The 16,293-nt window shown below is 36.9% G+C and overlaps 2 protein-coding genes across 6 annotated transcripts in view; one reads left to right on the top strand and one right to left on the bottom strand.

The window, feature by feature from the left end:
* Positions 1-3,012, top strand: part of rap1gapb (RAP1 GTPase activating protein b) — an 85,161-nt gene extending 82,149 nt beyond the window's left edge. For all 4 annotated transcript variants that reach the window (XM_088005792.1, XM_088005795.1, XM_088005793.1 and 1 more), the window contains one exon: positions 197-3,012. In XM_088005792.1, the coding sequence (XP_087861918.1) occupies positions 197-208 (12 nt within the window). In that variant the 3' untranslated portion in view covers positions 209-3,012. The remainder of the gene's footprint in view (positions 1-196) is intronic.
* padi2 (peptidyl arginine deiminase, type II) lies at positions 2,457-15,818 on the bottom strand. 2 transcript variants are annotated; one of them, XM_014968042.2, is made up of 16 exons: positions 15,575-15,818; positions 12,751-12,922; positions 12,511-12,586; positions 12,002-12,063; positions 10,744-10,861; positions 9,756-9,908; positions 9,404-9,591; positions 8,490-8,593; positions 8,143-8,254; positions 7,813-7,920; positions 6,863-7,014; positions 6,195-6,342; positions 5,706-5,799; positions 5,526-5,605; positions 4,901-5,038; positions 2,457-4,322 (listed from the first exon to the last, which is right to left on the bottom strand). In XM_014968042.2, the coding sequence occupies exons 1-16, from the start codon at positions 15,736-15,738 to the stop codon at positions 4,089-4,091; spliced, it is 2,103 nt and encodes a 700-aa protein (XP_014823528.2). In that variant the 5' UTR covers positions 15,739-15,818; the 3' UTR covers positions 2,457-4,088. The 2 variants fall into 2 exon arrangements, with proteins under 2 accessions (XP_014823528.2, XP_014823529.2); XM_014968043.2 differs by lacking the exon at positions 15,575-15,818 and adding an exon at positions 14,958-15,165.
* Between the last annotated feature and the right edge of the window lie 475 nt (positions 15,819-16,293).

Below are 16,293 nucleotides of genomic sequence, written 5' to 3'. Positions count from 1 at the left end.
AACATAGAAAAATTAATTGTTCTGAAAGAGGTAGAGAACTGAAAAGGCTGCCAAAGTGGAATATTTAAAGACCTTCAGAAAGCCTGAGGAACTGTCGATCCAGAAAGTTTTTTTGAATACAAAATTATTCATTCTGATGTCTAATTTACTTTTATGTTATACCCCTTTTACTACACCTACACCCTTTTCTTCTTAGATACGTTATTAATATAGAAGAAGAGATAAAGACAACCGGAGGAGGGCAAGAGACGTCCGAAGCTGACGCAGAGAAGAAATACAATTGGGGCTGAGCAAGCGATGGACAGATCCTCCCTTGATCGTTCAACACGGATCTGCTGTTTATCAGGACAGACATCCAGCTGCCTGGACATGTATCGACCTCTCGACCTCATTCCGTCCTCCATGTGGAAAACCTTGTGCTCAAGTGAAAGCAGCAGCGAACTGACTGTCCTTTGGCAGCTGGCTCAGCACAGTCAATCTGCTCACCTGCCCTTTCTTTGGGCCAGTAAGCATCGGTTGTTACTGTAAACAAACTCTCAGACATTGTGGCTCTTCTATCAAAGACCTTACTTCCTTTTTTTTTTTTTTTGAATAAGAAAATTCACAACAATCCAACAGATTGGGTTTGTCAAGCTTGTATAGAGTGCTGTAAAGCAGTTTCCTCCTTACAAATTTCTCTTTTTTTGTTATTCTTTTGTCACTCGTGTTTCAGATCATTTGAAACATATCAGGTCAAATAAAGATAGCCTGGTTTGATGCAAATCGCAGTAAATAATCTCAGTTGTTGAAGTATAAAATCTGTCTTATCCAAACCATTTAGGCCCTATGTAAAAATAATAATTTACCCCTAAAACTGATAACTGTTTATGCAATCCTTGGCAGTAACAACCACCAAGTATTTCCAACAACTTAATGAGTCTTTTACATTACTGTGGATGCATTTTGTCCCACTCTAAATTTCTTTAATGCAGCCACATTGGGGCGTTTTTGAACTTAAGCTACCGGTTTGGTGTCACATCTGAAATGAATTTAAGTTCAGGCTTTGACTAGGTCACTGCAAAATCTGTAATAGGATTTTTTTTTTACCATTCAGAAGTCTAATTTCTAGTGCAATTCTTGTTGTCTTGCTGTAGAGCTTAAGTATACTACTCTCTGGAAAGTTGATCTCACTGTTTCATATTTTCTTGAGCTGTGGAGAACGATTCTCACTGTGTTTTGCTGGAATCCCAAAGCCTTAGAAATGGCTCCGCAGCCATTTCTAGATGGATAGATGTTAATAACTTGGTACCTATTATGTTCTTAAATTTGTTTTATTTCAGTGTATTTTTTTTTTCTTTGAGACCTTTTACTTTGTGTTGTCAGATAGGTTCCATAAAAGATAATCCAAGAGTCTGGCAGTAATTGTATCTAGTTGTGGCATTGAAACCTCAACCAAAAGTATGACATTTGCAGTTAAGTTGTGATTTAGCATGTGGGGGACTCAGTTTTATTTTCACTGAGGGTCACATTGGTTTGGATAGCATTTTTCCCCTTAAATAAAATCATAATTTAAATATTGCTTTATGCGTTTACTCAGGTTATCTTTGCCTTTTGCTAAAATATGTTTGATTCAAAATATTTAAATGTGACAAATATGTAAGGAGGGCACTGCATGTTTGTTTTTTTTTAATGTCTAATTCACATCCCACTGTGACAATGTACATAAGTTTAACTTTGATGTACTAAGTGACTGTGGCTTTATGTCAGGCCAAGTTCTGTTTTAATGACAGTATATTCTTTTGTAGGTTTTCTGCTGTTATTTGTTGTGCTGTACAACAATCCTGGCATATTTGTTCTCTGCAGGAGGTCGATGCTGTTGCTAGTGGCTCTGTAAACCTCCTTGCCCTCGTTTTATAAACCATAGATGAAGTTAGACCTACGGTGAAAGTGTCAGAAAAATAGTAAATATTTTCCAAGACATGTTGCAAAATCTCTCCAGATGCTCTTTGTTACACACCACCTGTTGATGTCTGTGTGCAGGTGTATTCAACAGTACTGTGCATGGTGAAAGTCTGCTTGCCAAAGCCCCGTTTTCTTCTCTGCACACCGACACAATTCTCCACACAAAGGGATTGTCCTTGTGATTTGTGTTTTATCCTGAACCAGCCAACATTTCCAGATGCAGCGCACAATGCTGACAGGAAGCCAAATGTCACTGTTCCCATCCTTATTTGTAAAGTGTAATATATATAAATAACTGTGACCTACTGTAAGCACTACATTTCAGTTGTTTTAAAAATGCTGACCTTTTTGAAAAGCCTTGGTTTGTTGCTGAGAATTGATCACACTGTGATTTGTCTTGAAGTTGCCTTTTTAATTGTCACAGGAGCTGCTCTGTGGGAAGGTCATATTTAAAGGCACCATGTTGCCAGATGAATGTAAAATGAACTAGAAATCAGTTTAGTTAAAAAGGGAGAGACAGTTGAGACGTTTTATTTCAGTAAATTTTCAGAATATATTTATTATGTAGTTAACAGATGGAAGCATTTATATTGCATACAAAGTAAAAAGAATTTTAAGACAGAAGCAAAGGCAGAAGTGTATGATGTATTCATTAAGGCTCTTTATAGTGACAAAAGTAAAGTGACATAGGAAAATAAATGATAAAAACTAGTAAGTATAATGCAGCAATGTCTTTTTAAGCAGATTCTTAGAGGAAAAAAAACTTGGCTATTGAAAAGACTGCAGTAGATAACGTCTGCCCTCTTGTGGCTCGACATCGTTACTGCACATTACTATATGGTACCATCATTGGAGTGTACGTGTTTGCACTGCATACCAGTGTATATCAGCCACTAAAAACATTGAAAGAAATTATTTGCTGTGCTTATTTCAAATGATTGTATTTGTGTTCTCATCAACTGTTGGCTTAAACCCTTGTTTAAAAAAAAAAACTTGTTTGTAAATATTGCTTTTCATCTTTTTTTTGTAAATGAAATCAAGGAGAAGGTTTAATAAAAATGAACACCACTAGCCCCAGAGTAATTTATTCTCAATAAATTGAAATATGATTGTTACTATGCAAAGAATGAAAGTGATGTACTATTATGAAAGTATTTGGTAAGAGAGGAAAGTTATTTAGCAACCTGGCAGCAACAGATGTTCTAAACTGATAAAAAGTACACTTCCTATTGTTCAAAAGTGCTCAAATCCAAATAAATTTGTCAAATAAATATCTACTATATGTGACAATTTAAATAAAACTATCATAGGCTTATGTAAATGTTACTGTAAGCCTATGATAAAATCATCTACCATCATTTAGTGTAACTTTATTTTGTGTGTCATATAAGCTGCAGTACGTCATGAAATAATTTAAACTGACAACTTGGATAGAACAGTCTAGAAAATGTAAATTTGACAGATAAAATTAATTCATGATGTGCATTATTAGACAATGAAATCCAAACAACCACTGAGATGATTATAAATGCTTTACGATGAGAAAATTAAAAGCACATTTTGTTCCTTTTAAATCATTGGTGCATTCAATGAATTGTATTTATTTAATTTATCACATTATGTAAATGTTTACCAACAAATTTAATTTACTGAATTGTGGCACTTTTTGAACCCCATGTGTTTTAGGTAATAATCCTAAAGATAAAGCCATTTTATGCTAATTGAAAATTTGGCACCTTCATGTACGTATTGGAACTTATTAAGTAATTTCTTCTGTGCACATTTATTAGTTGCTGAATTTTGTTATGACTGACAGGAAAAGAAAATTCTTTTCCGGTTAAAAAGAATTCACAGGAAAAGCGGTGTGCATGCTGTGTAGCTTTGCTGATTACTATTCACTCTTTTTACACCATGTCAGATTTAAAGTGTGATTATCTCTTAAATGCAGATTTACATAAATGTATGACCGATTCAAGTGCTGAAACAAGGAATTGCCTTTCATGAAAATGTGATTGTTTAAATTTGATCAAAATGGTGTTGCAAAGAAGGAGAATTGTCATTTAAAGAAGACTTTCCTGTGATATTATAGAATATTTGCTGAACTGAATCTTTAAGGATTGTACCTTTGACCTTTTTTAGTTTTTAATTCACAGCTCGAGGTTCCACCATTTGAAGTCAAAAGGCTTTCTGCGGACGTTGGAGCCACAGTGCACCTCGCCCAGCAGTTTGTGGTAGGAGGCGAAGTCGTCAATGAAGGTGCACCTGAGGCCCAGGCCCTCCATCAGGGAGCACATCTCGGTCTCCAGGGCACAGCGTCCATTCACCTTGGGGCCAAACGGCTTTGGAATGCCGAGGTCTTTCCCCAAAACAATCATGTTGACCTGGAAATTGATATCAACATGAAGCCATGGAATTAGCTCATAATTATAGTACAGTGAAAAAGTATGTAGCCCCTCAACAGGTGTCCTCTGTATCTGCGTGTCACATGTAGACATTTCGCATGTAGGTATTAAGGTAACCTGAATATATAACAAAGACAATTTTTTTTAAAAAGTAAAGACATCCAAACCAACCTGACCTTTTGTAAAATAAACTTTAAATGCTACTCTTTGTTAGATCATAAATTTACTGGAACTGTTTTATAAAATATGTAACTTAGTTTCATTCACTAAACCCCAAGCCTTACAGTCAGAGCTGTAGAAAAAAAAAAGTAAATAGAACATGACAACATGACACAGGCTAAAATATCTTAAAAACCAACACATCATAATCTAAAGATAATCAGATTGAACATTTCAGGGGTTAGGAGGCAATTCTCGGTTTGGACAGATTTCATTTCAACTGCAACAAAAACATCATTCGCCAAGAGGAAGAAATCCGTAGAGGGGTAAATACTTTTTATAACAATCAATTTCAATTTTCTGTTCATCTTAAATCAAAAGGAATTATTAAAACAAACCATATCAGGGTAGTAAGCCACTGCTCTGGAGCCATCCTCCTCCTCCTCCAGCTTAAACAGAATTGGGAGGTCAATAATGTCGTCATCATCCAGGCCCAGCTCTCTTTTCAGAACATCCCTGTTCCAGTCAATGCAGCTCTGTCAAAAGCAGGTTTCAAAGAAAAGTAAGGGAGGGTTGGCAATATAATTTATTAAAAGCAGAGGGAGAATTTAACGGAAGCCACAAACTTGATTCATTTCAACTACATTTACATGGACAATGAAAAAGAATCTCATTACATAAGTGTTAATACTTCAATCTACTCCTTTGTCAGAAAATTGAATTAAATTGCAGCATCCAAAGTCTTTGGTAGGAGTATATTAACAGCCATTATCTTGACTTTCCCTCCATATTGTGCGGCTCTAGTCCACAGTCCTCTACAGATGTGCAGAGACCTGCATTTAATTTTCTGTAATCTCTCTGCAAACTATATGGCTTTAGCTTAAAGCATGTAAATGAACACGTAATCTTTCCACTGTGGTTTTAAAAAATTTATGTTCCATTAGAAAAAGACTATGAAGTGGTTTAAAAACTTACCTGTCTGCATCACAAAAAACTTTACCTGCAGTTTGCAAACCCACTCACCTGTACGTAGTTATTTTCATCTCGCAGATTTTCATCCCCCAGGATATCATCCACTGTCACTTCCTCTTCGTTTTTCACACCTTGTGGAAGAATTAAAATTTTGAATTCTGTTAATTCTACATTTTACCCATTAGTTTTTTTTTTTAATGTATGTATCTGCTAGTAACTCTCCAGCTATACCATCAAACATCTTGGCTTGTCCATGCCCGTCATTATGCAGTCCTCTGAATAATTTGTAGGCTGCGTCTGGGCTGGCCAGCAGCAGACGAAAGCCCTGTCAGCAGGAACACAAAAGACAAAGATAACACTGGAGCTCTCATATCCAAAGAGATCACACAATCACTCAGTGGAAGTAAGAGCTTGGCAGCGTCAACCAGTGATGGTGACAAAGTAAAGTAGAATCTGAATCCTTGAACCCAACAGGCTGTGAATCTGTATGCAGTGGGAGCATTTTGCCACCATGTATTTCTTCCACCATGAAGCTTGAATAGAGATGTTACACAGCGGTATTTATTCAACCATCAACATCAACACATCTACAGGTGGAAAATAGGTCAGAGCAGTTGTTTTTTTTGTGTGTTTTTTTTTATTGACGCCAGAGTACAGTATATTCACAATTTATACTTTTCTTGTCTTATTGGATTTGAGCTTCTTAACTACCACATCTACCTTTCTGTCGGGAGCCGGAACAAAGGTCATGAATTCGTCGATGTGACCAACGCAGAGCCAGTCAGAAAACAAGGCAACGGGCTCCTGAACCTTCTGAGCCCACAAAAAGTCTTGAACCACTTTGGTCATGTTTCGTCCCTTAGTTGTCCTTATAAAAAAAAAATAAAAGGAAAGAAAAGAGCAAGTCTTGACACAAACTCTTTTTAGAACCCAAGACCTGGGGTCTCATGTATAAATGTGTACGCACAAAAAAGTTGCAGTTGCATCGGTCTGTGTGCCTTTTAAATAAAAGATGTTATTATTATTGGTTGTACTTGGTAACAAGACTAAATCCAAAGCTGTTGCCATGGTTATTCAGACATGCGTTGGGAGACTTTCAGATCTTTATTCTGATTTGTAAATGCATTCAGGTGTGGAGAAATGTCACAAGTTCAGCTGCATCCAATACAGCAAATCTGAATTCATAAAGGCAACGTGTGCTGTTGCCTTTATGTCCACACAAGCTTTTGTGTATCAGATTCTTTTTTGTGCACCATAAGTTTCAGAACTTCTCCCGACTGCAAACTTTCACTAAAGCTGCACACTTTTATACACGAAGCCCTTGGTCATTTATAATTTGCTTCATAAACTCTTTAGGTTTGAAATTGTTCTGCAGCGATATTACTTACGTTGGGAAGGCAACCCCAATGAGGATTCTGCCCAGGGGGTATTTTTTTCCATTCACTGTGACGGGAGGGCTGACCTCCAGATTTCCGAACGAGTCCAGGCTGCTCACATCTTTTCTGCGAGCCACCCTGGTCACATAGCCAAAGTCAGGGCCCTGAGGATGAAACTGCATTGAATGTTCTGCACTACAAATGCAAGACAGCTTTCCTAAAAATCTGTTGAATTTAGAGTTAGACATGCCCTTCATTGTTCCTCAGTGAGGAAGTCAAGGTCTAACAGCAGCAAAGTGACAGGCAAATGTAGACTTAGATTCACACAAATGTAAAAATGTAATTAAAAAAGCGTAAAAAAAACAAACAAACAAAAAAAACGACCATACAGTAAAATTTAAAACATAATAAAAAAATATTGTAGTTATTACAGATGACACTCAATTCTGAGAAATGTGAAATTTAATTTAATTTAATCTAACTAATGTTCTCTGCTTGTATTGTTTCTATTTTATATTGCAAAATTTGCAAACTCTGTTTTCTTTTGAGAAACATTTTTTGTGTCACAGTCTAAAGATTTACCCTCCTTCGACAAATGTGACATTTGATCTTCACAGATTTACTCCAGACTTTGCAACATTTGCAGTTTATAAAAGAGCATCCTTCTGAACATCTTAAACTTACTTTACTGTAACCTGTTACTACAAGGCAACAAACATGTAGAGCTTCCATCTCTGTTTTAGGATATGTCAGAAATAATCCATTTTTAAACATTTTGATTATATTTTTGGAAGTTATTTACAGAGTCAAGTTTTACACAAGTCAAACTCTATTGAAAATTTGATGTTCACAACAGAAAACATTAAAATATTCAAGTTACCTTGATGGCTGGCTCAGGACGTGATAAGATGTTAAATATTTTCAAAAGGAATTTAATCTTAAGAGAAAACAGAGATTCCTACCAATAGTTCATCATAAGGAAAGTCATCAAGATGTCCGTCTCTGGGGGAATCCAAAACCACAGGAAATGAGTGATGGGGTGAATCAATGTAACCAAATTCCAGTTCATCCTGAAAAAAATAAACAGGTTATTTTATCTTTGTGTGTCTCAGTTGTTCACATAGTTTAAGCTGTTTGACTATTGTCTAAATCCTTTTGATATCAAAACTGTACTTTTGACAAAAAGTCTTCAAATACATTGACATGGTTATAAGAGCAGCACAAGTAAAGAAAATCTTCCATGAAAATCAAGTAAAGCAAATGTTTGGCACATGTGAAAGAAGTTTCATTACTTGCATCCAGCGATCTCCTCTGTTCATGTATTCAAGGCAGACCTTCAGCTTGTACCCACAACGTGAAACAAGAGCCTTCATTCCTTTGAGGAACTGGTAGTTGTCAGACGTACTGAAACCACAGGCAGACATGTGTTTTCTTGTGAAATATTTTGCCATTATGAAATGGTGGCTTTTGGAATATTAAACAGTTGATTATTTGATATAAAAATAGATCATTGAAGGAAAAGATAAAACAGTTGTCAGAAATTACAAAGTTGACTTTGCACAGCACGAGAAGGCGCAAGACAAAGAGAAAAACATAACAAGTTCAGAAACATATTGATTATTCATTAGTTCCCTCTTACCTGCAGACAAACACCTCCACAGGCTGGAGGGTGTTGGGTGTCATGATCCATGGTGACACTCTGAACACCACTTTGTCTGTAAAAATGGGCGTCTCGGGAATGCCCTTAATAAAAGAAAACAAGCTGATGAATATGTAATGTTTTAACTCCCAACATGGTCTGCTTTTACTGCAAAAGAAAATTTTGACTTGAACCAAGAAGAGACATGAAGAAACATGGAGAAAAAGATGTTTTAGGACGACAAGACCAACAATGTACTTTCTGCTCAGCATGCAAAACTCTTTGTATGGCCCATGTGACACATGGTGGCATCAGCATTGTGAACTCATCTTTCTGTAGAAGTTGTTTGTCATGGCTGAAAAGGAAGATGGATGACTCACAGCATGCATTCTTTCCTTAGAAGTTAAGTTGGTCAGAGCCAAAAAGGAAGATGGATGACTCCACAAAAAGGAGTCTTTGCTTGCTGACAAAAAGTAATCTTAGCTCGATGACAAAGATTACCTTTCCAAACAAGACAATTGCCATCAATAAACAGAGTTAAAGATGAATAGTTTAAAATTAAACATAGTAATGTGTTAGAATGACCCAGTCAAAGCACAGACCAAATTCCAATTGAGTCTGTAGCACAGCTGGAAATTTAATTCTCATAGATGCTCCCCATGCAACCTGACAACTATTTTAAAAATAAAAAAATGTATAAAAGTATGTCCCTTCATGTGTTAAACTGCTTGAGTGATTGGCAGCTGCCACTGTCATTTCATTCCCCTTCACAATAGTATAATAGCCCCTCTGCGTCTACAGGGGCTATTATAATTCAACAAAATATATTGTAGTTTGTTGTTTTAACATGAAAATCAATGTAGTTATTATAAACCAAAAGGTGTAAAATTAAGGTGCTATTTTACTGATCTTACCTGCTTCACTGGCTGCAGTAAGCTAAGGTTGATGGTGATGAGCCCATCAAAGTCCTTGTCAGGAAACCTCAGACCCTCCACATAGAAGTTCATCTCTGCTGAGCCTCCAAGGTAAGGCACTTCCTGGGACAGCACCTCACTGCTTAGCACCAATGGGTAGTCCTTTACAAAGGAACTAAATAATTTATCTGCAGATAAACATATTATAACTAGTTGTTTTATTTAAAAAAAACATAAATTGTATAATGAGTGATTTAAGTAAAATGTGGAACAGTGTACAGCCATAAAACAGTAGCTGAATTGCATTTGCATTACATCATCTGTTGCCCTTTAAATCTTCAGTTTTACTCACGCAGGCTGTTCTTAGCCACTTCACGGGATGCGGCTCTGAAGACTCGAACACTCTCTGCGTCTCCCTGAGAGATGTGCATGGTGAGTTTGTAGCCTTCTGGGAGTTCGGCAGGGCCTCTGGTCCGCAGCACCATGAGCGACATGTCCTTCAGATCTGTACGTATACAAGAAGTCCCATTGACACACACAATTTGTCTTACCCTCCAGTGATGAGCATAACTTTCAGTAATGGGCTTAATAGTAAGGAAGTTTAACTGTAAGGACAATAAATTTTAATTTTATATTTTTGTTTTCTCAGATTCAGTGGCATGTAATTTCCTTTTAGACAATCTTTTTCCAATTCTTGCGTTGCAAAATTTCTCTCACATACCTTGACACGAACCTTCAAGCTCAACAAAGCTGCTGTTTTCCAAAAAATAGAAACTTCTCAACTTTCAGAGTCACTTCTAATAATGGTGCATTTAAGAAACAAGAACTGATCAATTCTGACTGAGAAAAAATGTTAAAAGGACAACATCTGGGGCACAAGACAACCTACGATAATGTATTATTAAATTGAAACATTTTGTAATATTTAATTAATAGTAACATGTTTATGCATAAATATCATGGGAGTTCAAACATTCAATGTGCTGTTAATTTAAAGTTGAAATTGAGAAAGGGATAAACATGGACAAAGACAAAGAAGCTGCAGTCCATCTGATCCAATTTGGAGAAGTTCAGACCAGAATGCACAACATAGTGTTCTCCTGAAAATCTTAACAATTACTATGGAGTTTGAATCATTAGTAATGACTGCATGTAGACCCAATGCAAAGCACAGAATTTGTAACAATTTCCCTTTCAATTCATCTTCTAAAACCTGACAATACTTTCTAATACACAGATTTTTTACATTTGTATACAGGAAAGCACTTTTCATACAGCGGGGAAACAACAAAGTGAAAAATGTTCATAGTAAATGCTCCTCTGGACCAATACGGTTTTACCTGCCACTTTGACTATGCGGGGATCCTCATTGTCTGGTGACTTGTCATGTATCTTTTCTGCATCACAGTTGACCAGAAGGATAGCTCCATGTCCATTGGGACCCCATGTCCATGATTCCTAAGAGATTTTCAACAAACCAAAAATGTCAAATGCAGACATTCAAAGTCTGCTAAAATCTCTATAAAGCTACTTCAGAATTTGCACTTTTTAATACAAGGATTCAAGTTATGAATGAGCATGTGTTCATAAGTAATATTAATTATGGAGAACATTAACTGTGTGCTGCTTGCCCTGGTGCTGTTAAACAATGTTCCACCTGGGACTCATTAAAGATGTACACTAAAGACTTTCAAGAGAAGCTTTAGCTTAATTCTACAGAAAGAAAGTCATGACCCACTGAGTTTGGTGACTGTTCTGTGTTTGTAAGGTAAGGTAACTTTATTTATATAGCACATTTTCAGCAACAAGGCAATTCAAAGTGTATGTATGAAGGTGAGTCCATGCATAGTTCTGGCTAATGCATACACAGGCTTAAAACTTGCATTTGCTTTGCATTCTGATAATAAGAACAATGAGAATTTGGCAAGATTAAAAATGAATTTCTGCTAACACAAATTAAAGGAGGAAATAAAAGACATGTAAATGAGTTATCAAAGCCATGCTGCAAATGCCACATGACATTTACACATGACATAAAGAGCTGGAAGAAGGATTTTATATTTAAATTTAAAAGAAAGATTAATAAATGACTGAGAACTGCTTTATTTTCAGTTCTGTTGTCTTTGTTCAGTTTGTGAAAATATATCCAGATTAATTCATTTAATATTTCACAGTGAAAACTGAACTTAGGGCCATTACTGGAGGGTGAATTGGAATGATACAGAGTGGAATGTGGAGTTTAAACATGTTTAGACAGCACACACTCAGCCTGCCTCTAATTATATATATATATATATATATATATATATATATATATATATATATATATGTGTGTGTGTGTGTGTGTGTGTGTGTGTGTGTGTGTGTGTGTGTGTGTGTGTGTGTGTGTGTGTGTGTGTAAAAAAATTGCAAAATAGACTTCACAGAAAAAGAAAAACGAGTATCTCTGCTGCAGCATGTTCAAACTTGTACTAAGCTTGTACACTGGCACCCTAAGCTGTTCAAAATGCACCATAACAATTTGTTTCCTGACGAAAGTTCTTCTTGATGACCAGTGGGTAATAATTTTATTGTAATCAATAACATTTCATGTTTTACCTTATGCGGGTTGTTTATCTCCACAATGCCATCTCTGTCAGCATCCACGTCGAGAGAGATCTCTGGGAGACAAACACATCTTGCTTATCGCATAGTGCTTTTGCATGGGTTTGCATGTTTCATGCAAAGGCTCAAGTACAGTGCAGTTATTGCTTCAATGGTTCCTTTTCCAGTGCAAAATAATGTTTAGACTTTGGTCCTACTTTTAATCACTGATGATCTGTTAAAATTAAACTAACAAATAAATTTGCTGAACATTAATCAGTGGTTGCCACGATTCCTTGTTTTGGACTCTGTGCTTCTGTTATTTCCTTGTATTCATTTCTTAAAACTATTTTTCCTTGTTTTAGATCCGTCACACTCTGTTGCCTTTTTCCTGTTTTGTAGGTTAGTCTTCCATTTCTTAAATCTTCATTTTGCATCAAACTTGCTGCCTCCTTTACTCTGCATATTGGTCCACATCATCAGCTTCATGACAGAAGTGTGTTATTCAGTTAAATAAAACTTACCAATAGCAGTAAGATGCAGAACTGCTGTCCCCAAAACCGATCTGGTACTTCCACTTTGATAATAGCGGACGGAGAGCTTTATATAAATAAACAAATGTTTACTTATGGAAGACAAATGTAAGGAGTTTAATAACAAAAGCTACAGGAATGTTTGACAAGGTTGTGTTGATGAGCCCTATCAATATGAAAAACTTGTGTTGGATTAAAGGCTTTCTGTATTTTCATGACTGTCCAGATTACCTTATCATCTTTTTCATATTGGCTGGCATGGCTCATGCTGATGAGTAGGACTGAGTTTCCACTGAGGGGTACCAGGGCCCCACGGGATGACTTCACAGGTGGAGGGCTGAGTTCGAATTTAACATTGGCAGTGCACTTCACTGAGAAGAATTTGGAGCCAGGAGGGGCGCTCCTGAAAAGCAGAATGACATATTTTGACATTAGGTGTTTCGCCTAATTCAACGTTTCTCAAAAGTAATCATACTCCTTGAGTTTTCAGCCATTTTGTCAAGTTACAATCACAACCTCTAATGTACCTTATGTGGTACATTATACAATGTTGTGCAATACTGTGCACAGGGAACTTGACATGCATTTACTGTCACATTCAATAAATTACAATATAAGTCCTGATGAGTCTTGTTTGTTAGATTGAAAGTATCATCAACTTTTTCATTAAACCCACGCTTCTGTTTTTAAGAAAGTTTTTTTTGATCTGATATAATATTTTAATTTCAAATATCATGTTTTCTTTAGCTTTAAGTAGAAAATGACAAATTTGATGATCCACACATGGTTTGTTTCAAATTGTACACAGGACTTCCTTATGGCTTTCTGTGGGGCTGTAACCTGACAACATGTGCAAAGCTTGAGTGGTAAGAATACTATTACAAGGTTATTTAGAGTGTGCACAATAACGTTATTCCAGCGCCACTTAAGTCAGAGTAAACATAACTTAGGACGAACACTGATGTATGTTTAGCCTGCTCATGTTTCAACAGATGACAAACCAAACTGACAGCATAGGTCATAATGCTTATTTTGAACTTTCACTAGTCTAAAAAGTAAACCAGTCTTTGTGTAAAAAGTAAAATAACAAGAAGCGACTGAACTACTGAACTACTGAATATTTTTACATGTCTACATACGACTTTATATTAGCATTTACTGTTTCACTTACCTCAGCTGAGGTTTTAAAAATGTTGATATGTGTCACCCTGAATTAATTTTAACAATAAAAGACTCATTGTTGTTGTTTTATAGACTTTTCATGTTAGCTTCAGTTTAAGATCACAACAGATTTTTGTGAGCCAACGTCAAAGCCACTCACACTGCGCCTATACTCATCTGTGCTCTGAAACTGAAGCTATGAACTTAGCCCTCCTTTTCTTCTTTTACAGTTTAGAATGTTGCAACAGCTTAAATGTCAGCCAGTAAAATCTTTCTTGAATTGTAAGTTTGAATAACTTATGCTATTTACACCTCATGAGTAGGAGTGTGCAGTTAAGTCAGCAAAATGGGCATAGTAGGTTCTAAAAACAACAACCACAAAGATGCATGTGTGTATACATTCAACACATCAGTCATCCAAATTACAGTAATATTTTTTATCAACAGATACAAATAAAATATGCCTTGGAAAAATGAAAATTATCCCAGCTATGAATATATAATAATTACATGCAAATGTCATGATGAATCAGACCTGTCACAAGAGATGCAAAAGATTGTGTTGAGTGGAATTTGAAACCCCCTAAAAGCCCTGGACAGACTACCCGCATGTTAGTCTTTTTTTTGTAATCGAGCCTGGTTCGGTTATGCACAACAGGCTGACATTTGTCAGAGCGTAGGCCCTTTTCTATGGAGAAAGACAAAGTGTTTTCTGTACAAAGCAACAAAAGAGGACTGTTGTGTCTATGTATTGTCCATAATAAAGGACAACCCCACAATTTCTGTACAAATACAAATGTTTTTCTGTGAACTAACAATGACTTCCTTATTTTGCTGTAACTATACCAAAACGGCATAGTCATTGTGTGACTAAGATGATAATACTTCAGTCAGTAGTACCAAAAATATGTTTTAAGAAGCTTTTGTTAAAACGTATCACAACCCTAAATGTGAGAATTATCAGACATGATTTCCATCTAAATCCCCTGCTCATATTTTTGCTTCAGAGAAAGGGTTTCATCTGACGCTTAAATCTGACGCCTAAATACCCATCAGAACAGCTGGTGGGTATTTGCTTTTGGTGGGTCGTTCTTTTAAAACGACTTAAAAGAACGTCGTTTTATTGCCTAACATTATTTCCGTGTAGCAGCTGCAATAATGAGTCAAAAAAAAAAAGAGAGAGAGACGGAAAGTGTGAGCCTGTATCAAAAGCTGGATCTTTAACAAACGGTGTGCACCTTGTAGTTGAAGGGTGGGCTGCAGAGAGAGAAGCCTACCTGTCTAAGTTTACGTTGAGTTCCGAGCCGACCACGCACACTACGTTGGTCGACCTATCATAATCTACTCGGAGAGTCCGCCGGTGAGCCATGGCTGCAGCCCTCTCGGCTCTCAAAGGCTCTGATACAGCTCCGGTACAAGAAGGTGTAAACGGGTCAGCAGGTCGCGGAGAGGATAGCTCGACTAAGTCCGCAGTTACAACTGGAGCCACTGGGCGGTGATTGGTCAGAATATAGTCACCCCTTCACCCCCCCGCCCCTCTTCCTTGCCCTTCTCTATGTCCAAACTCTTTATCTCTTACCAGTCTGTTTGTGCTGATAAAAAAAAAAAAAACTTTAAATGTCGCTGCATGAGTTGCAATGAAGTTAATCCAGCTACAAAAACATAATATTGACACATTTCCTTAAGTAACCGGAGTGAGCTCTGTTGTCTCACCTTTCAGTTCAGGCTCTGTTGTCCGTCGGTTAATACACGCACCAACAATTAAGTGTCGCACTTTGAAGCAAATTCGCGGAAATAATATGCAAATTAACACAGACACCTAAATGTGAAGCACATACTTCTTATTTCCACCGTTAATTCATCTGTTTCGCTAATAAATATCAAGTCAGTTTACCTGTTCAAATTCGCCTTCAAACATGTGCCAACGACGTGCAGGACGCTCTGTGGATTGTTTGGGTCCAGACGGCATGTTCGGTGATATTCCGCTCCCCCTCTTCTTTTGTGGACAAAAGCAGGAAAATTGGACGCTGAATCAGTTTTGGAAATGTCCTGAGACATATTTGGCTGCCAAGTTCTCTGGCTCAAAGAAATGCAATGATCAAAGAAGTGGCTTCTCTGCTCATGGGAGGTGGATATATAAGAAAGAGGAGGTACCAAACTGTTTTTGAAGCCTATTGTACCTTTATTGTAATTGGCAGCTTGCTCGGACTATATTCTGAGAATACTCTTTACAAAGTAAAGGTACAAGTAAAGGTGAGACTGCAACTGTGTTGCTAGTGTTTCGCCTACACCTTATTTTTTAAGGCGTATCCTCCTGTATTCTCTACGAATAATAGTTCAAAGCACACCCTAAGCAACACATGCGGACACAGCATAGATCTTTATAGACAGAATGAGTTTAAAAATCAGACTTAAAAATATATTTGCCCCTGTTTGGGTTTCATTTAGTTCATAGATTGTCCCCCCCTTCTCTGTAAAGAAGGGCAGGTATGGGGCCCCTTTCAATGAAGCAGAATTGACAAAACATGATGAAAGTAGACAGCAGGGCTTTACCAAGCTTCATCAGTGCGGCTGGGCTCACAAACACCAAGCTACGCTGAAGAGGAGCAGTCA

The sequence above is a fragment of the Poecilia mexicana genome, unplaced genomic scaffold, assembly GCF_051168715.1.
Source record: "Poecilia mexicana isolate PSO_F unplaced genomic scaffold, ASM5116871v1 scaffold_5, whole genome shotgun sequence".
NCBI lineage: Eukaryota > Metazoa > Chordata > Actinopteri > Cyprinodontiformes > Poeciliidae > Poecilia > Poecilia mexicana.
Note: the sequence above shows the minus strand (reverse complement) of the source record. Positions and strands in the feature narration are given on the sequence as shown.

Coding starts and splice junctions, on each gene's coding strand:
- padi2 (XM_014968042.2), bottom strand. CDS start 15,738: ATGTCTCAGGACATTTCCAAAACTGATTCAGCGTCCAATTTTCCTGCT. Junction 12,923..15,574: donor TTGAAGGCGAATTTGAACAG/GTAAACTGACTT, acceptor TCTGCTTTTCAG/GAGCGCCCCTCCTGGCTCCA. Junction 9,909..10,743: donor CCGCATAGTCAAAGTGGCAG/GTAAAACCGTAT, acceptor GTATACGTACAG/ATCTGAAGGACATGTCGCTC.